General features: G+C 44.9%; 1 protein-coding gene across 1 annotated transcript in view; it reads left to right on the top strand.

Annotated features, from left to right (window-relative positions):
* The window catches only part of fat4 (FAT atypical cadherin 4), a 100,634-nt gene that overhangs the window by 70,864 nt on the left and 8,354 nt on the right, over positions 1-21,416 (top strand). The window contains exons 7-12 of the mRNA XM_069531436.1: positions 6,170-6,350; positions 9,511-9,761; positions 10,228-14,577; positions 16,311-16,415; positions 16,791-17,098; positions 20,637-20,722. Of these exons, the coding sequence (XP_069387537.1) occupies positions 6,170-6,350; positions 9,511-9,761; positions 10,228-14,577; positions 16,311-16,415; positions 16,791-17,098; positions 20,637-20,722 (5,281 nt within the window). The remainder of the gene's footprint in view (positions 1-6,169; positions 6,351-9,510; positions 9,762-10,227; positions 14,578-16,310; positions 16,416-16,790; positions 17,099-20,636; positions 20,723-21,416) is intronic.

The following is a 21,416-nucleotide window of genomic DNA, read 5'->3' as shown; positions in this document are numbered from 1 at the left end:
ATGGCCACTGCACCTTCCTGGAGGTTAACGTGATTTGTCCAGTGGTAATGTACACTAATAAGGTGCTTAGACCCTGCCATATGTTGATGCTAGACAATGCGTTCTGGGTTGAGAGGCTTATAGGGGAAACTGTCTGTGAATCTTCAGGATGAGAAGAGGAGGTGGTGGCAGATGGTCCACTTTAGTCTCAGGGTCCTGAGAGCTTGTTATTTTCAATGCCGGGTCTATGGGGTTATTCTGGGTTCTCCCGAGACGTGATCCAAACTGCTCAGATCCGATCGCAGATGCAGCCGCGAAACACTAGCAGGAAGAATTGAATGTCAATCCCACCCTCACTTTAACAACCACTTTAAATTCTGTGGGATTACGGTGAAACATCCACCGGGGCTGTGTTGTGGTTGTCTCCGCACCGACTGTGTCATTCTCAGATCTGATGGGAATGTGTTTAATTAAACGGTAATGGTGTTTCTAGATTCAATTAAAGCAGGGAGGAATCCTCACACGGTTCCACGGCTCCGAGCTCCCCGGCGGATTGGGTTGCGTCGTATTAAGCGAGGTGCACTGACGCCAGCGTCTTTATCCCGCAGGGTAATGGCTCCTCGCAGGATAAAAGCAGATATCTGAATACCATCAGTCTGATGTCTTCCCACGGAGAAAACAGTCAGTCTCGGAGACAGGGTTATCACCGGGATTTAGCTCGGACTTATTCTTTATGGTAACCATATAACGTCAGAGCTCAGGGACTACAGCGAAGCTCTCTGGGGTAAAACCACCTCATGGAAACATGGTACCAGAAAGTTCACTATTTTCTTTACTAATTGAGGGAGTGTGCGTCTCTGGACCAAAACCCCATTTCCCTGTGTGAAATTACACACACGTATAAAAACTATAAGCTGGAGTGGTATTTGTTTCCACGACTTTTTTCTAGCTGCAGCAGAACTGTTTTTTGTAAATGCTATTTTGAGTTTTGAACACATCATGTTGTCTTGGCCTGAGGTAAATACAGACTGTAATCACCAGGAGAGTAGTGTCAGGTCATGGCTTGGTCTGCTTTCCACACTGACCTGAGATTAACCCCCTGAAATAAGATTACACTCATGGCACAAACTTCAGACAGAGGTGAGGTAGTGCCTTGATTGCCTTATCTGTTTTGGCCGACGACTGATCTACTGATTATGGGTCCTTAGGCATAACGGTTATAAGAATGCTAACATTTGAGGGTCTCGTTTCTTTTCTGGGGGACCGGCACAAACAACTACTTCTTCTTATTATTTCATTTTCACATTTACCCGCATGGTGGTGAGACTTTAGTGGCTGTGCCATCAAATATCACTGGATACTAGATGAAGACAGGAACTCAGAAAAAGACTTGCAGCCTCGTTAAAATTTTAGAATTTTACAGATCCACGCCAGAAAGAAAAAGAATAAAGCGTCTGGGGACTGGAAAGAATCTTTTCTAACCGCGGAGCATGGCAGCCGTCGGTAGGCAGCTGACTTCCTGCAGCAAATTTCCACCAGTTCTCTTTCCATGGCAAGATGATGTCATGTGTCGCATAGCGGTGTGCCAGATTGTGCGCTTCCAGATTTAGGCGAACTCCCCCCCCCCTCTCTCGTCCCCGGCTTCGGCCGCAGCGCACGAGGGGTGACACACGCGTCGGCTGCAGTCGTCTAAATCATTGACCCTGACACTCTTCCCTCGGCTTTGCCAGATTCCAGCAAAGTCTGTTTGGAGGAGATGATGATGGCATCTCTCAGCACTCTTGGAGAGAATTCCTCTCCTGTTGAGTCACCCCTTCCTGAAAAAATAAAAAAGACGAGGAGGAGCTGGAGGTTATTTTGTGCATCAAAATTGTTTGTCTTACTATTACAGGTTTGGTATTCAGGAGTAATTTAAGAATCGGAAACAGACGACGTACTCGACTGCGATGTTGACCCGCTTATTTAGCAGCCGCCATAGAATCATCTTAAGAATGTCTCACCCAGACCATAACTATTCAAAACAACTGTCATTTACATACATTTGCATACCTGCCAGGATATAATGTTTCTTGAAGACAAATCTGTCGGCCCACGCGTTGTAACAAGATCGATCTGAACTATTTACACGTCGCGCAGCAGGTTTTTAGGGGGTGGAACAGCTGCCAGGGGTTATGTGATATCGGGGAGCCCCGGGAGGTTAAGACGAGACGTTCAGAGGCCGCACACGGGCGCATGGCGCTGGGAGAAGTGATACACCGAGAAGAATGCTCAGATTGAAGCCGCGCATGGCGACGATGGTGAAGTAAGCACAGGTTCATAGATGCAGACGGAGGCATCCAGGGGTCTGGAGTATTTTAAGCATAGTTAGGTCTTCACAAAGGGAGGGTGGGGGTGTTTAGTTTGCTCTGTGCTTACTAAGGATTAACCGGGGTGACAGCGTCCTGTATGATGCGTTTGGTGACAAAGGCATTGCAGGTCAAAGGTCGCACAAATGGTGGCAGAGGAGGCTGTTAGTTCTCCTCCCAAGGCAGTAAACAGGTTGTGACATCAAATCCTGTTCAAAAGTGAAACGCCTGGAAGGAGGGCAGTGTGCTCCACACACACACACACACACACACACACACACACACACACACACACACACCGGTCTAGCCGTGCATCTTGGCCTGCTTCCGCACTTCGTGGGGGAAACAATGCTGTTGAAATGTAACGACCGAGCTCACTGTGTAGCAGAAGGTACTTTGAGTTCAGTGAAAACATTTTAGAAGCAGGCTCCTTGGTTCTCTCCGTCTCTCGGCTGTGATGGCTTTCCCAGACAAAGCCACTTAGCTCTCAGAGCCACTTATCGGCCGTGCGGCTCCAGCCCGCGCAGGACATCTTTGATCAACAGGTCTTAGCGAGTTGAAGCAACAACAGCAGCAGCAGCGGCCGACGTGAACTGGAAGCGAGGTGGACACCTTGCTGACTCAGGTCGCCGCTCAATTAAACAGGATCAGCGGAGGAGGAGCTGCCCTAATCTGTTGCCATGACAACCCCCCCCCCCGAATGATGACTCACGTCGACACCGATCTCGTCGCGCACTTGAACGTGTGACACGGCGTGCTCGCGTGTAGGCGGATTTTAAAAAAGCCGCAATCAAGTATGATGTTGATTAAGGGATCCTGCTGACTGCGCTTGTTTGGGATCTGAGCCACATGTTGCGGTGCCTTTGGTTACATAACCAGCTCGTTATGATGGAGTGCAGACTGGATGCTAAATTACGCACCGCAGTTTATGTGTTCTGCTTGTATTGTGTTACTTCCACTGTTAATTCTTTGCATTTGACACCAAACCTGCATCGGACATCAAGGTCATTCTGTTGTGGAGTTTTCTTTGAATTATAAATATTTGCAGTGAAGGAAATACACACTCACCTCTAAATGCAACATTTCCTGTATTAGGTTATAAACACAAGATCTTTAAAAAGTCGGCGGAGGACATTACTCAGTTTGGTAATGAGTCACTGAAGATCAGCGTCGCATGGTTTCTCTTCTGGGATGAAAATTTGTTTACCATCACCTCTGTTTGTATCATTTATTCTGCTTCTGGAATTCAGCTGTGTTTATCCCCAACGTGCACATTAGCTACTTCTGTTCTGACCATGAAAACCTGGAATGAAATGACAAGCTTCGGGTCCAGTGTCTGTTTATCATCACGAGGCCGTGGGCAGTGAAGTGATGTTACGGTAAACGATTGCAAATCTCATTTTGCGAGGAATGCCCCCCGCCCTCCTGAGGAGAAGCCGCCGTGGTCCCCGGACCCCGCAATGATCTGCATATTTGCAAGAAAATGTCTCTTTCTCCTCTCGGCCCTCGAGGGAGGTCACAGTTTAGCGTCAGCAGTTTGCAGCAGCTGCCGAGCTCAGGGGGGATTTCATTTGATTCTCAAGGGCGTTTCAGAAGGTGGGACACTGTTTGAGGGGGGGGGGGGATTAAACCCTGTTTCCTGCTATGCTGGCATATACTGTATGAAAGTGCAACTCCCTCCTAAGAATATCAGAACATAGACCGTATATAATGATGGACGACACGTCTCCTCTTCTTCACACTGTCCAGAAAAGACACCAAACATATTTATACGTTGCAGATGACGTCATTTGGAGCGAGCAACAAGCGATCGAGACACTTTGGCTTCACTTTTGGAAGTTTTCACGTCGTCCATCTTTATCTACTGTCTGTGTGTGATTCATCATGTTGTTTCTTACTCTTTGACTTTTTCCTGGTTTAAATTCAACTCCTGCATATTTTATGCCTTTTAAGGTTCAAGCCTTTATGAGAAAAATCTGGTTTTGGAGGAGGATCTGTACATAATCCAAAATATCAAAACTGTTCTTGTGGTTTCAGTACAGTAACTATACAACAAGTTTCAATGGACTGGATTTATATAAAGATTTTCTAGTCTTAACACTGTCTGCAGGAGTGTTTCAAGGTGATTTTGGGGGCCCACAGGCATAGGGGACCCGGGGGGGGGCCCTACATTGAGTAACACATGACCCCAAATCATTCCAGTTTTCAAACAATTAAAGTTTTCAGTAAAGATCTGTGTAAAAGTTTAAGTGTAAACCTCCGGCACCAGCCCAGACTCATCATACACACACATTTAGACGTTCTAGTTTTCAACCGAAACTCAAATTATTAACAATAGCCGATCACAGAATGTAATTGTCGCCGCTTTAGACTAAAATAATCAGCCTCGTCTTTTCCGACCTGGAGCTGCAGCCTCCAACAGTTTCCTCAGGGCTGCTCATGATCCTTTTTCCAACCTCCTAGTGAAATACAATCACGTTAGAGAGGAGTGATTTTATCAGCTCTACTCGCGTATCATCTCGGGAGACGACTGGAGGAAAGATAATTCATCTGACTTTCAAATGTGAATCACTGGCACAAAATGTGATGAGCTTATTGCTCTGATTCTCACACATGTAGAAGATAATCCTCGCAGGCCGAGCAACAGAACCAGGGTGTCATCGAAGATTTCCTCTCTGACCCTCCACCCTCGTTTCTCAGATTCTTAAAGTTTGGATTTTTCTTAAGAGAGAATTTTCTGTGCTTGGCCGTCGTCCAAATGTTTCTTATTATCTTTTATTAATCCAGGCCCCCCCGATGGTACGCGGGTTCAAGCATCTAATGTTTTCACCAGCTGAGTACACAGACGAAGGAGGCACGAGCTCTGGGATTGTGTATGTTTTTGTTTTGGTGAATTGTAGCTGACGCGTTCACACTGGTTCCTGAAGAGAGCCGCAGGAGGGAACGACTACAAGTTAAGAGGTTGGAAAAAGTGTTTCGTGCAGTCTGCAGATCTCAGCGTTTCTCCACGTCCCTGAACGGTAGAGCTCCGAGCCCTTAAATATGTCCCTGCATCTCCTCTTGTGATTTACAGAAACGAAGCTGAACTTTATGTTTGGAATAAAAATCAGGCCGTTAACTGTGCCATTTAAGGAAGGATTATAAAGGGCAGCGTGAGGAAGGCAGATGTCTGAATCCCTTTTTTCTCCTCAGGTTTTTCTGCATTGCGGCATGTCTTCATCTGCTATTGATTTAAATCCACTCCCCCCAGGGCCTTAGCGAGCCCTGTTTCGTCACCGCGCTGGGAGAAAAACGCTTAGATATTTAGCTGAAAATAGAAAATAGAACCTCTCCTTGCTCAGATTCCACAGACACACTGTGCCGTGCACCTTAAAATAGATACCTCTCTGCAGAGATTAAATCTATGTGCGTCCAAGACCCCAGGAAGGACGCCTGAAAGATTTGGTTTCAGAGACATTGAGCCCTTTTGAAGTGTTCTGTGCTAATGCGTGTTGATGGAAACCCAAACCGGTGGCAAGAGATATTTGCTTGAATCGAATGCAGCAGGAACATTGTGAGTGAACCTCTGCAGGGCCGTGAATCGGTTCAGTGTGGATCCCGGTGCAAACGACAAGTCATCTTGAGTCTTAAAGGTGCTCACATGTCCCTGTGTCTCCTCCACCAGTTTTCTGTGGTGCAGAAGGCAGTTTCAAATCCTGTCAGTTAGGAAATCCTCCACGTCCATGTCTGTCACTTGAATGGAAAATGTAATAAAGTGTCCTGGCGAACTCTCTGAAGGGAAAAGTAAACTGCTCTTGTCACTCGTGGTTAATTTTCTTTTCCTCTCCTCCTCCCTCCATCCTCAGGTTCTCCTCCTCTGAGCGGAACAGGCACGGTGACAGTTCTGGTGGACGATGTGAACGACAACGTCCCCGTTTTCACCTCCTCCATGTTTCACACCACCATCATGGAGGACGCCCCAACGGGGACGGACGTGCTGCTGGTCAACAGCTCGGACGCAGACGTGGGCGTTAATGGAGTCATAAGGTATTTATGACCATTAGCCAAAGGTTTTCATTGCTATTTGTCTGACTTTTAGAAGAAAAACTACTCGACTGATTTACCTTAAACTTGATAGAAGGATGTGGAATGGGTGAATCTATAAAATTTTGACACAGATCTGAATAAAGGAATTTTGTGTCACTCTCTTAGAAATTGTGAGATTGAGGGTGTTTTTTTCACATTTTCACCATTTTACCTGTGAGAAATTCATGGAGCGAACTGAAATCTATGAGTATGTGAAATTTGGTGCAGCTTGATTTATATGGAATCGTCTGTTGGGCCTTGGCGGAGGGAAGGAACATCTTTTCTTCTTCTGAGAACTAATGGAAACTCAGAATGTTTGTCGCTGTGGACGTTTTTTGTTTTAAAACCATTTGATCCTCATAAAAGAAACGATTTGTTTATTGTATTTCTCATTTGACCCAGTCATGTGGCTTTTTTTTTTTTTTTATAAACATACACTTTCTTGTGAAGAGGCCTTTTTAATGCTTTAATTATAGAGTCGAGATGTGGTGACACTCAACAAATGCTCATGTTTACATGTATTTATGGCTGTGCTGCTCTGTAAAGCACTTTAAACCATCAAATATCAGCTGTCAAAACATAAGATTTTAGGATTTTCATTCACTTATTCCGTCCAGTCTAGTTTTATTAGAGGACTCCACAATAAAAACATAACCCACAACATTGGACTCACATAACACGAGTAATTAAAAGAGTCAAAATAGTTGTTAAATAGTGAATTCAAACCAAGACTTTTATTATTTAAAACGTTTTTATATCCTACTTTAAAGTCGAGGGGCAGTAATTGAGAAAATACTTCCTCCAAGGCTAATAAGTTATCTCACCACGTATAAGAAAGTTAAAAAATCTGGATCTGCCTGTTTATACAGATCCACACTTTAATTGGTTCCTCCTTGGGTCATGCCCCACCCCTCCACCAAATTTAATGGACATCAGCTCTGTAATTTTTATGTGATCCTGCTGACGAACAAACAAACATAACGTCCTTGGGGGAAGAATGAAATCCTACCAATAACAAATTACCTTTAGTCAGATTCATGTACGCAACAGAAGATGCTGGATTTTTTTTTCAAAACTTTACTTTATAACAAACAGATTAATGCAGGAATAAAAACCTTTTGTCCTCAAATAACTAATTCGGCCATTTCTTTACAATCCAGAAGAGCCTGTCAGGCTTTGTGCAGGTCCAGTTACTACTGTGAGTAACCAGGTCAGTGTTCGTTTGCTTTGATTCCCTGGTGTGAAAATACCCTTTCAGGACGACGCAGAACTTTGGCACGATTCGCGGCTCCAGCAAAACGTTTTACCTCATCACCAGCTTTGTGAAATTCCAGGCCGATGTGGCAATCGATGACAGGAGTTCAGGAGGAGAGCGTAGAGCTGTAGTCAACACCCCAAGTCATTGTTTGGACTGCTATTCTGGAGCTAGACGATGGCGTTTTTCACACTCGCAGCCCCCCCCTCCACAGGGGAGCTTGTCAGAGCTTCTGGTCGCTCTCTCTCAAGCCGGACGCCGACTCAAGTGTGACCCCGCCTCTCTCCTCTCTAACCCCACTGGGTACACGTTGGGGGGTACCCCAGTGTGCTCCAGTTTCCCAAAACATCGTAATGAGGACGTTAATTGTCCGTGACAGTACGAGTTGTGCCCATCAGGGGCTCCGAGGGGTTCGAGGAACTTAATAGAGACGAAAACCAGCCCAAACCTTCAGTTTTTGATTCTCACAGCCCATTAGACGTGATCCTGGACTCGTCTCTGGGTGGCGTTTAGACCACGAGCATCTGTGGACAGTTTGTGTTGTTGACGTTGTCTGAAAGCTTGGACGTCCTCTCTGCATTCACACTCTGTGCTGTTCTTTGATGTCTCATCCCTTCCACTGTCCTTTTCAAAATATGCACTGGTGTGTATGTGTCAGTTTATATTTGCGTCTGCGTCCTGCTGGAGACTTGAGAGACACGGGGAGAAACAAGACACTTACATGTGAGCTGAAGAGTCGGAGTGCTCAGGCCTGATGGGATTTAATGTGTGAATGTGTGTTTTGTTTATTTATCATAGTGATGTATATATTTTTTAGGAGTGGCATGTTCCACAATAGCATGAGTTCCACTGAATAAGATAAATGGAATCAAGGATTGCGGCACTCTGCAGCTTCAGCGGAGGAGACAGTCTGAGCCACTGGGGCTCTGTGTGTGCAGCCAAGCAGAAAACAGTGGCTGCATTTGATAGAGTATGAAGCCGGATGCCTCAGTCACTTAACTCACCGATTTGATGTCACGCCAGCACAATGTGGTGACCATTACTGATCATACTTCTGCATGTTCTTCTATTGAATGTGTTTCTGTGAAGCTTGAAACGGTGCCCTCTATAGACCACAGTGTGACAGTGCGGAACAAGTCAGAGAATATACAGAAATATGCAGAAAGTGTTGTGTGTGTCACCTGACAAGTATTTACATTGGAAACAGCTTTAACAACACAATCGCCTCATTGTAACAGGAGTTGTGCTCATTATGCAGGAATTGAAGTTGTTGAGTAGCCGGAGAATATTCATGAGGAGAATTTGATGAAATAAAAGAGTAAGAGCGTGTAATTTAATCATTTTAACTTATTTGAGACACAAACATTGGTATAGCATTGGCAGCAGTTATACAAATCAATTTAATAACGCTACTAATGACATTTTCTTGATTTTCTCTTTCTCTATGAGCAAAATTTTTTTATCATGCACTTCTGGTTATAGAGGATTTTCACAAATAGACAACATTTATACAGCTTCCAGTTGTGAAAGTGCTGTACAGTGCAGGTCAGATTCACACACCCAGTGTTGCCACATCCGTTAGGGACAATGTGGGGTCCAGCATCTCACCCAAGTACACTGGAGAAGCCACTGGCAAAGACATTGAATATCATAATTATTTATTTGTTAATTATTTGGAAATCTATGTCCGTAAAATTGTGTCTGACATGAAATGGTTCAGGATGTTCATTAGAAATGACTTCATCAGGCCGAGTTGATTACTGGGATCACAAATACGCCAACACAAATTCAATTAGTCAGTGAGTGAATTCACTCGCTTGTTCATCAAACTTCCGCTGAAACGTTCTCCTTTGTTCTGTCCTGCAGCTACAGCCTGACCGGAGGACACGGCCAGTTCTCCATCAACCCCGCCACGGGACAGATCATTACCAGCTCGCTGCTGGACCGAGAGGACCGGGCCAATTACCAGCTGCTGGTTGTGGCGACAGATGGAGGGCAGCCCGAGGGCTTGTCCAGCTCCGCCACTGTGTCCGTGACGGTGGCGGATATCAACGACAACCCTCCACGATTCCACCACCACCCCTATGTCACACACATCCCTGCCTCTACTGCAGCAGGTTGGTGCACGCCTCAGGAAATATGGTCACATAAGTTGTTATCTATAATTAGGGCTCAAAGATTTCATCATGCCTTCGCACCAGAGATTTGTTTGTTTGTAGAAAACCTGAATCCTTTCAAATGTGGTTCAAAAGTTCACTTGAACTTACAGATAAACTGATTACATCATGATGGTCAGAGGCCAAAAGGTCAAGGTGATCTTGCAAAGCCCTATTGTTTGCCCTGTTAACGCATTATCTTAAGAAGGCCTTGAGATAATTCTTTCAAATTTGGCTCAAATATTCACTTAGACTCGCGGATTAAGTGATAAGATTTGGTCGGTCAAAGGGCAAAGGGCAAAGGTCACGGTGGCCTCACAAACCATATATATATCTCAAGTCTGCATTAAAGGAATTTCATTAAATTTTGACTACTAGCATTGTTAAAAAGCAAAACTAATTTCGTTTCTCTCATGTGTGTCCTCAGGGTCTTTGGTCTTTGCTGTTACCGTCACTGATGAGGACTCGGGATCCAATGCCCAGCTGCACTACTCCCTGATGGGCCGCAACTCTGAAAAGTTCAAGATCGACCCTGTCAGAGGTGCCATTACTGCCATTGAGAAGCTGATGGGAAGCTCAGAAGTCACCCTCACGGTTCGAGTAAAAGATGGCGGCACTAATCCCAAAACAGACATGACAACTGTGACCGTCCGCTTTGTGACTGGAGGAAACTTCCCTGTCATCAAGGTGAAGGAGCACATGTTCACGTTCCCCGAGAGCCAGTCGACGAACCACGTTGTCACGACGGTGACTGGGTCGTCTATGAGGGGTGGACCACTGTCATATTACATCGCCAGCGGCAACCTGGATAATGCTTTTCATATCGACCAGCTCTCAGGCGAACTGTCAATCAGACACTCACTGGATTATGAGCACATTCAGAAGTATGTTCTTTGGATCGAGGCCAGAGATCAGGGCTTCCCGCCTTATTCCTCCTATGAAAAAGTGGAAATAACTGTGCTGGACGTGAATGATAATCACCCAAAGTTTGACAAGGATCCGTTCCACGCTGAAATACTGGAGAGCCTTTCACCTCAGCGGGTGCTGATGGTGTCTGCTGTTGATCTGGACAGCGGACCGAACGGACAGCTGGAATACGCCATCATTGACGGCAACAAGGAGAATAGTTTCAACATTAATCGAGCGACTGGTGAAATACGAAGCACCAGGCCGCTGGATCGAGAGAAAGTGGCTCAGTACGCTTTGAAAGTCAAAGCCACCGATCGCGGCTTGCCGCCTAAAAACACAGCAGTCAAAGTGATAATCAGTGTTCTGGACGTTAACGACAACGCCCCGAGGTTTTCTAAAATCTTTAGTGCGACAGTGGCTGAAAATGCCCCGGTGGGTTACACTGTCACCAGAGTCACCACCACAGATGAAGACGCTGGTTCAAACGCCATCAGCCGATATTCTATCACAGACACGAGCCTTCCATTCAACATTAATCCGAGCACAGGTGATATAACCATAAGCAGACCGCTCAACAGAGAAGACACCGATCATTACATCGTCAAAGTGTCGGCCCATGACTCTGGTTGGACAGTCAGCACAGACGTCACCATATTCATCACAGACATTAATGATAACGGCCCCAGGTTTAGTCGTCCTTCGTACTATCTGGACTACCCTGAGCTCACAGAAGTGGGCGCCCTGGTGACACGGGTGTCGGCCACAGATCCCGATGAGGGTTTCAACGGCAGAATTTTCTATTTCATCCGGTCTCAGTCAGAGTATTTTAGAATCAACGCCAGCTCTGGAGAGATATTTGTGAAGCAGCAGTTAAGATATCAAAACTCGACAGGTGCCAGTAGCATAAATATTAATCGCCACAGCTTCATTGTGACCGCATCCGACCGGGCAGTGAAGCCTCTGCTGAGCGAGACAACAGTAATTGTAAATATTGTAGACAGTAATGATAATCCGCCTGAGTTCGATTCGCTTAGCTACTTTACTCCCGTCACAAAAAGTGTGAAGGTCGGCACCAGACTGATTAGAGTCGTAGCGGAAGACAAAAAAGACTTTGGCCTTAATTCTGAGGTGGAATATTTGATAACAGGTGGAAACAGCTCGAGTAAATTCAAACTGGATAAAACGAGCGGATGGATTACTGTCGCCTCCTCTCTGACATCTGATATGAAGAAGATTTTCCTCATTGACATCACAGCGAGTGACCGAGGAAACCCTCCTCTGTCGGCGCAGACGTCAGTGCGGATCGTGGTCACAGAGGAAAACCACCACACACCTGAGTTCTCACAAAGCCAAATCTCAGCTACTGTACCAGAAAGCCTTGCTGTGGGAACAGCAATAAGGACCCTTACTGCGAGAGACAAAGATAAAGAAATGAACGGCCTTATCACCTACAATATTACTTCAGGCAACGACAAGGGTCTGTTTTCACTTAATAGTAAAACCGGGGTGTTATCACTCGCTCGCCCTCTGGACTTTGAAGAGAAGCAGCAACACATGCTCAGAGTTTCAGCCACTGACGGCGGCTGGATCACAAAAATGAGTTATGTCTCCGTCACCGTGCACGTAACTGACGTGAATGACAATCCTCCTGTGTTTGATCCTGACGAGTACTTCCCCACTGTGCAGGAGAATGTCCCCAGTGGCACCACTGTGGTCAAAATGAACGCCACAGACCGCGATTCAGGAGCAAATGCTGTCATGGCTTACGTGATACAGTCATCAGACAGCGACCTCTTTGTTATTGACCCAAACTCTGGCACCATCACCACCCAGGGCTTCTTGGATTACGAGGCTAAGCAGGTTTACCATTTAACAGTGAAGGCCTTCAATGTCCCAGACGAGGAGCGCTGCAGCTTCGCCAACGTCAACATTCAGCTAAAGGGAGCCAATGAATACGTACCCCGCTTTGTCTCCAAACAGTACTACTTTGAAATCTCTGAATCCGCTCCAAAAGGCACAGTGGTCGGGGAAGTGTTCGCCAGTGATCGGGACCAAGGAGATGATGGAGTGGTTTACTACCTAATATTTGGAAAGAGCAGAAGGAAAGGCTTTGGTATCAACAAGAAAACAGGTCAGATCTACGTCACAGGTACTCTAGACCGTGAGAAAGAGGAAAAGATTTCACTGAAGGTGTTGGCCAAGAACGCAGGGAGCATCCGCGGAGCAGATATCGATGAAGTGTTTGTGAACATCACAATTCTTGATGCCAATGATCCTCCTGTTTTCACCCAAGAGCTGTATGACGTGCAGGTCAGTGAAGGTCTCTCACCAGGTGGTCTGGTTACCTTTGTGAGTGCTGAGGACTCAGACTCTGTCCCGAGCTGGAGCAGGTTTTCTTACTCCATCTCTCCCGAGTTTGATAAAAGTGTTTTTACTATCAATCCGAAAACCGGCCAAGTGTCTGTGGCTGCAGAGCTGGACAGAGAAACAACTCCTGTGTATAATCTGACCATTCTAGCTGTGGATACTGGCACTCCTCCTGCAACAGGCAGCACCACAGTTATTGTGAATCTGGAAGACATCAATGATAACGGCCCAACTTTGACAACCGCTTACGCTGAAGTCATGGAGAACCAGAGAGCTGGAACTGCAGTTACAACACTAACAGCCTCTGACACAGATCTACCGCCCAACCAAGGCCCATTCTTATACAGCCTCCTCAGTTCTGGCTCTGCAAACAGCTACTTCCGCCTGAGTCAAGCTGGAGTGTTAACCACCAGTCGAGAGATCGACAGAGAACAGATCAGCGACTTCTACCTCTCTGTTGTGATCAAGGATTCTGGCGTGCCTCAGATGTCCTCCACAGGAACCGTCCACGTCAAAATAAATGATCAGAACGACAACCCGTCAGAGCCGAGGTCCATGGAGATCTTTGTCCACTACTTTGGAAACATGTTTCCTGGAGGTTCCTTGGGAGACGTCAAACCTCAGGACCCTGACATTCAGGATAGGTTCCACTGCTCCCTTATTCCTCCGTCCTCTGGTCTGTTCAACGTCCCAACTGGAACGTGCAACCTCAACTCTAAAGCCCGCTCAACAGACGGAACTTTTGAATTAACCGTTCGAAGCAGCGACGGTGTCCACGGTTCAGTCAGTAATACGGCCAGAGTCCTCTTCATGGGCTTCACTAATGCAACAGTGGACAACAGCATTCTCATTCGACTCAACTCGCAAGGAGTCAAAAACTTCCTCACCAACCACTACCTCAGCTTTGTACGCATTGCCAACTCTCAGCTAGCAGGACTAGGCACTGGGGTGCTTCTGTATGGAGCGTTTGAGCTCAACAATCAGACTTTCCTGATGGCAGCTGTTAAACGTGGCCATGGACAATATGTCAACCCCAGCGGTGTGGCCACATTCTTCCAGAGTATCAAAGACATTTTATATAGACAGAGCGGGGTGCAAATAGATGCGGTGGACCATGATCCTTGCACTCATAACCCATGCCAGAATGGAGGCAGCTGCAAGCGGCGTCTCAGTGTCGGGCCTGATATGAAGACAGAAGAAAGTGTCCCAGTGATCCTTGTCTCCAACCACCCCCTGCAGCCGTACGCCTGCAGCTGCAGGCCAGGATACACAGGCGCTCTGTGTGAGACAGACATTGACGAGTGCCAGCCATCGCCCTGCCACAATGGCGGCACCTGCCACAATTTGGTGGGAGGTTTCTCCTGCACCTGTCCTGAAGGTTTCACCGGGATGGCCTGTGAGAGGGATATCAACGAATGCCTTTCCAATCCCTGCAAGAACGGGGCGCTGTGCCAGAACTTCCCAGGCGGATTCAACTGTCTCTGCAAATCCGGCTTTGCAGGTACTGCACACACACATTTTATTTTCTGACCACACTCGCTCATGTGAGGCTCAGAGAAAAAAAGAGAAACAATGGAGACACTCACTCACTGACACTCACATAATAGTGTCCTCACAGACAGAGCTTTAGGTCCAAGCAAAATATTTGCCTCTGAATGTTTCCAGGAGGTGTTGTAGCCACAGCATGGATGCCAGATAAAAAATTTATTTTTGGATTACTTGTTGGGGGGTATCTGCTGTGATGTATATCAGCCTGTCATGTTTGCTTTAATAAAAACGATGATGCAAAGCTGACCCCGGTCAGGCCGTGAGTGTAGACTCCACACACAGTTCACCAGTATCACATTTCTCTTTGTGCCTTCATGTGCATGCAGCTATGACCACACACAGATACATTTCTAATCCAACTGTACACAGAAGGATTTTTTAATCAAGGATTTCTCTTTTGGCTCTGTTTTGACTTGTAAGACAAATGAGCTGCTTTATAAAAGATCCAATCAGGCTTTTTAGTTTGGAAACGTAATGAATACACAGCATTATTACCCCTGATAAAAGGGGAGTGGATTTTAAGTGGAATTACTTAGAAGAGTCATTTCAATCCTGTATGATGTCCAGCTGCTGACTGCAGCATCTGAAAGACATTTTCAAAGCAGGCGATTTGCCTCAAGTCAACTCATTACTGTCCCTTTTTATTATGACGGTAAAAAATGACTAGAAACCTCCAGGTTTCATCAAGATAAATGATCCTCCTGAAGAAATGCACCTATTGACTTACAGTAGTTTGCATGCCCTCACAGTGAACTCTCAACTTCCTGTTTTCCCCGCCTGCTTTTTGGCAGCGTGATCCGTCTCCATTAGCCAACTTGTCTGTGGATTTACGTGTATTTGTTCATTTTAAAGGAGACATATTTTCTTCTCCGGTGTGTCTTTCCTCCAGAATGTTATAAAGGTTTTTTTTTTGCAAATGTAAAAGTTCAAAAGTTCAAACACTTGTCCTGAACTGCCTCCTCAGCAGTCTGGACAACTTTCAGGGCTCCGTGACGTCACGTTACAATTCTTCACATTTGCATAGTTCACACCTGTGATGTGTTTTCTGAACATTAGAGCACGTAAACCTCTTCAAGTTGTAATGAACCTGGATATGAGCAGAATATGTCTCCTTTAAGTCTTTTTGCATTGTATCAAACCCTATTTACTTTCATACCCCAGTCTCTTATTTTTATCACAATGTTAAACCGTTCAACTCATTCAGTGTATATGTGACAACCCACATTCATTACTTTCTGCCCCTGCAAAAAAAAAAAACCCAACCTTTTCTAACCGTAATTTGATTTTTGCAATGACTTTGAAAATCTGATTATTCTTAGTTGCAAGATTTTGCCAATTGAGTGAGATCATTTCCCTGAGAAAGTTTCAAGATGTTGCTTCGGATCAAATGATGTCATTGTTCAATGAGTGATCCAAAGTTTTCCAGAATAGCTTCTCTGATTTCAAGAAATGTTTAGAATAAGTGAAAAAATGCACTAAAACAGGTGAAACTACACCTTCGCCTCGTGTGTTTGAGCAAAAATAAGACTTTAAGGCTCAAGATGAAATGATTTGTACGAGCACAGTTTTTTTTTTTCAGCTGTGAGTTGATGAAAAGCCTGCAAGTGAACTATGTTCCCCTCTGGGCTTTTTTCTGTGTTGTCTGCCACCCCATCCATTTTAATTTGTGTTGTTCTGTGAATTCAGGCAAAACGTGTGACTCCATCATCAATCACTGTGAGTGTAACCCATGTTTTAATGGTGGGTCCTGTCAGAATCGGGTGGATGGATATTACTGTCATTGTCCGTTTGGTAAGTAATGGTAGGAAACTTTCGTAGGGTATTAGTGAGCTGTGCAAAATTAAACATTTTCACATGTGAAACCTCCCTAAAGAAAAGAAAGTTATCCCATGATTTCATAAGCAAATGTGCACATTTCATTTAGTGTCTCCATTTTTCATGCTTTGTATTGTTTCCGTCTTTAATGAGAAGTTTTAAACTTTTCAAAGATGCAAGATTATTATCTGATTGCAGTGACAAATATCTGCTTCGTTACATCTAATTACAGAACGTATAGTGTTGCTCAGTAAAGACTCCAGTTTATCTGCAGATATTTTTATCGCTGCAGCACCGTGAATCATTCATTGGCTTCCTCTAATTCCTCCGTCTGTCTGTTTTTATCCTCAGGGGTTTTCGGCAAGCACTGTGAATTGAACAGCTACGGCTTCGAGGAGCTCTCCTACATGGAGTTTCCATCCCTGGATCCCAACAATAACTACATATATATTAAGTTTGCTACCCTGCAGAGCAACGCGCTGCTCATGTACAACCACGACAACCAGACCGGAGACAAGGCAGAGTTCCTGGCGCTGGAGATCTTCGAGGGACGGATGCGCTTCTCTTTCAACCTCGGTAGCGGAACTTATAAACTCATGACCATGATAAAAGTCGCAGATGGGCAGTTCCACACAGTCATCGCCAGGAGAGCCGGGATGGTAAGAACGCCTATTTTTATTGCAGAAATTAGCTCATATGTTAAGTGTTTTTCATCATGCATCATTGCAAAAGTTTTCAGAGTGGCTCTGTAATTTTTTATAAGGTTATAGGAGCATAAGCATTGGAGGGAAATCTGGGGAAAACCACAGGGTGTGGACATAGAAGGTGTTCTGCACATTCAATGGCCACATTTTATTCCAGAAAGCTGCATCCAAATTTGGCGTTATATTCTTTTTTTCACCATCAGATGATAATTAAACTCCCCCAAACCACGGGTAGCTCAGTTTATGGTTTTCAAGGTTTGTAATTATATTTTATTGCCTGTTGTGATGTACAATAAGAGGATCCAAAATGGCCCTGAAGGTTGAATTTCTGTCTCCTGCGCTCTGAATGAGAGGCTTCTTGCTGCCAGCAGCTCAGTGGCAGGGAAAGAGGGAAAAAAAAAAACCAGGCCCTGTCAAACCTTCTATAAAATAGCTCTCCTGCTGGACTTCAAATCTGTCAGTTCTCCCCTTGTGCTGGGAACTTTCAGAGGAAACTGGTAAAATCGTTAAATTGTCAGTTCTGGGATGGTGCAGAGTGATGGGATGGAAAGGAACAGAGATCACGATGAGAGCTGAGAGTCTTTCTGCATGTAGTGCCCGGTGAGGTGGACGTGAACCCGATCACTGGTGTTTGTGGGTCATTCCATCGGTCAGAGTCTATTCTCAGTTCTCGTGCCTGAATCCTGAGTCAACGTCAAAAGCAGAAAGAAACCAAAGACACAGTCATGCACTGCTTCATCGAGAGAGATCCAAGAAATCAGAGGTTCACAGATCCTGTTACGATCGGCGTGATCATCTGAACCGTTTCGTCTGTGACAGTAAATGCAATGAGAATGGTCAGCAACAGGACTTCACGGTTGAGTCACACAAATGCTTCTGTTATGGTTTGCCAGCATATGAAAAGTAAGAAATGGGTTGAGTGTAAATTAATCTATTGCCACAGAGGAAAATGTTGATACTGTCACGATTCATCGACAAAAACTGTCACCTGAGGAGGAGAAATGTTCACACCGCAGAGATGAGAGTGTAAAAGGTTAGAATGTAAAAATTGAATGAAGGTTGTGGGTTCAAAGCTCACAGCCTGCCCCCCGGGTCTTTCTGTGTGGAGCGGTACAGATAATAGACGGATGAAGTCATGGCCGGACATGATGTTAAATATTTGAAATACAATCAAAAATTCAAATGTTTCAGTGCAATGCTCAGTGTTTCCTAAGCGACAGGTTCCAGAAGACTTTTTAAATGTAATTCCTAAAATGTTTGAATTCTTCAAGCTTTAAAGTCTCATATCAGAAGCTGATTACAATACTTTCCTAAAAATAACATATTCAAAAGATTTTACATGAAGAAAATCACCTCGCCGCCTCAACATGTTTTAAATGTAGCTCGACACTTTCCTCTCATTTTGTGACTGTGATCTCTGAATATGCTGATGAGCTTGAATCCATTTGTTTACTGTTACGGTGGAAATACTCGGCATTGGTGTTATCAATAGCATTAGCATGTCAGGGGACAACTTAAAATTCCATTCATCTGCATTGAGTCAGTGTGGAGGCCACAGTCACATAACTAACAAATAGTGAGACCCTGTGACTTGAAGAGATCACAGCTGAGAGCATCCAGAAAAGCTCAGCTAGAACAAACAACAGATTTAATTCCGTGAACGAGGTTTGCAGATGCAGCTTCTCTGGAACTCATGAGCATCGGCAACTAATCACCAAGCTTCTGATCATCTGAATTATTTGTTCTCGAAACAAGCAGAAAATTCACGGCCGAACAGCAGCGACTCAGCGCCTGCACCACAACTGAGAGCGATGCCACGGTCGCTCCGTTACATTAGTCACGGCTACGCAAACAATGATCTGGCGTTTTCTTCACATTTCCCTCAGAAATCTCCAAAAACAAAACAAAAAACGGTCGTTTCCAAGTGTTTTTATTTTCTCTAGAGAAATATTTGACAGTCAATGCAGTGCATGAAAGGCATGACTGCACAGACTTTGATCACAGCTCAAAACTTTAATGGAATGTTCATGCGGTTCTTTACGGTTCCTCAGTGGCAGTCACGAACGTGTTGGAGGAGAACGAGTCCTGTTGTTTCTCGCTGCTGTTGTTATGTTTGTGTGGTTTAGTGAGTTTTATTCAGATTTGTTTCTGAGCACAGGGACGGAGCTGGGACTCGAAGCGCTCTTCCTCTTTTTGGTTGTCCATCGTGCTCGGTCAAACAAAAAAAAAATGGCCGCTCTGGTGATTCACTGTGCGATGCTTACGTAACCACAATTCTGTTCTGCATGACACGCCAGTCCAACTGTTGGTTAGGCATCAATTGGTCATGGTCAAGGTTTTGCAAAGTGTGTGTGTGTGTGTGTGTGTGTGTGTGTGTGTGTGTGTGTGTGTGTGTGTGTGTGTGTGTGTGTGTCGAGCTCCTCTGGATGATTTATGTATGAGATCCGGACCGGTGTGGTCCGTGTTTACTTAAGATCCAAGAGAGGTGGAGCGTGATTGCCCCGGTTTTTCAACACTTTCACGCACTTTTCTGGACAGTTTCCTCCGCAGCTCATTTCTTTTCTTCCTCATAAGGTCGTTCGCTCTCAGGGCACAAAGAGAGAGAGAGAGAGGGAGGGAGGGAGGAGGCAGAGAGGGAGGGAGGGAGGGAGGGACGAAGAGAATAACCCACATCTGGGCAAAAGATTTAGTGCCATTAACGGGAAGTAGGAAATGTTTGCTGTAATCTATGGCATTTTCATGCCACTCTCCCATCAACCACTGGAAGGGAGTGATGAAAAATAATTGGCCTACGTGCCTTGCGGTGGCCGAAACTCACACCAACCATTGAACATGACTTAGTTACACAAACGCTCAGTGAGGAATGACTGGGTGGAACCAGAACCCTGGTGAGAAAGTTACGTCCACAGTCCGTGAGAAGAGATTCACTCTCATGGGTTTTTGATCTGCACACAATAAAGTTGAGATGACAATCGTGTTGCAAACAATAGGCTTTTGATGATTTTTAAATCTAGTCCTGTTTCTGTTGAGAACTCAGTATTAGGCATGAACACGCAGATGTGTTAACACGCAGGACTCTTGGTGCGGTGGGTAACACTGCTGCAGTAGTGTGTGGAGTTTGCATGTCTTACCCGTGTCTCAGAGGACATGTCGATCAGGCCAGTTTGACTCTTTAAATAGCCTGCAGTTGTGAATGATTGTTTGTCTCTATGGCGACATCTCACACTCGCCACACCTACACTGTTGTTGTATTAACGTCCGACACTTACTCTCAGCAACAGTTCCAAAAATCCCTGCTCGTACTTTTCACCATCGACTCGACAGTGACACAAACCAATGAGATTGCTGTCATTGTTTATGTATTTTAATGAATAATTCTGACATGAGAAGTCAACAATAATCAATAATTATCCTGAAACAACAACAGCCGGCGGCATGGAGACTTTACAGCTGTTACGATCACATGTGACTGTGTGTGTGTTTCATCGTGCAGGCTGCATCTCTGACTGTGGATCTGTGTGGTGAAGACCAGGAACCAGGCTACTGTGCTGTGAGCAACGTGGCAGTGCACACTGACTGGTAAGAACATCACATCCACACACACACACACACTCAAACACACACACACACAGTAAAAGACTGTTGACAGTTTCTTGTCCAAAGTCTGGAAAAATAAAAATGCACATTTTCCATGTCCTGCAAAATAATGGAAAATAATTCAGAGCTGATAGTTTTTTTATATACCTGCTATGAACATATTTGCCTAATTTCCTTCAGCTGTTGCTTTTCACTCTGAAGCGACAACAGTCCCTTTGTGCAGTGAATCGACACCACATCACCAGAGTATCACTAGTATTTCTCATTAGGAAACGTAGAAACAGAGACGTTCAACCCTCTTGGCCCAGAGAGAAGCAGCGTCTACTTTTGACCCGTTGCATGTCGACTGCGTTTGACAGCTTAAACCAAACAGTGTTTTTTTTCCCCAGGTTGGGAACCAGTTTCTGAAGGTTCCTCCAACTGAGTTTGACTCATCCAATGAGACGGAAATTTGCTCTAAACCCTCGAAAAGCTTGTAAAAACGAATATTCCCTGAAGGTTAAATGTTCCTTTCACTTTCACCAGGGTGGAATGAATTCATTCAATACAGTTTTATTTAAAGTATGAAACTATATATAGAATAAGGAACACCACAAAATCAGACGCAGATTCATGGAGGAGCTCGTGGTCTTTGTTATTTTACTTTATTCTTTTCCAGTGTTGCTTTATTTTGTCT

This window comes from Paralichthys olivaceus, chromosome 9 (assembly GCF_024713975.1).
Source record: "Paralichthys olivaceus isolate ysfri-2021 chromosome 9, ASM2471397v2, whole genome shotgun sequence".
Taxonomy (NCBI): Eukaryota; Metazoa; Chordata; class Actinopteri; order Pleuronectiformes; family Paralichthyidae; genus Paralichthys; species Paralichthys olivaceus.
Note: the sequence above shows the minus strand (reverse complement) of the source record. Positions and strands in the feature narration are given on the sequence as shown.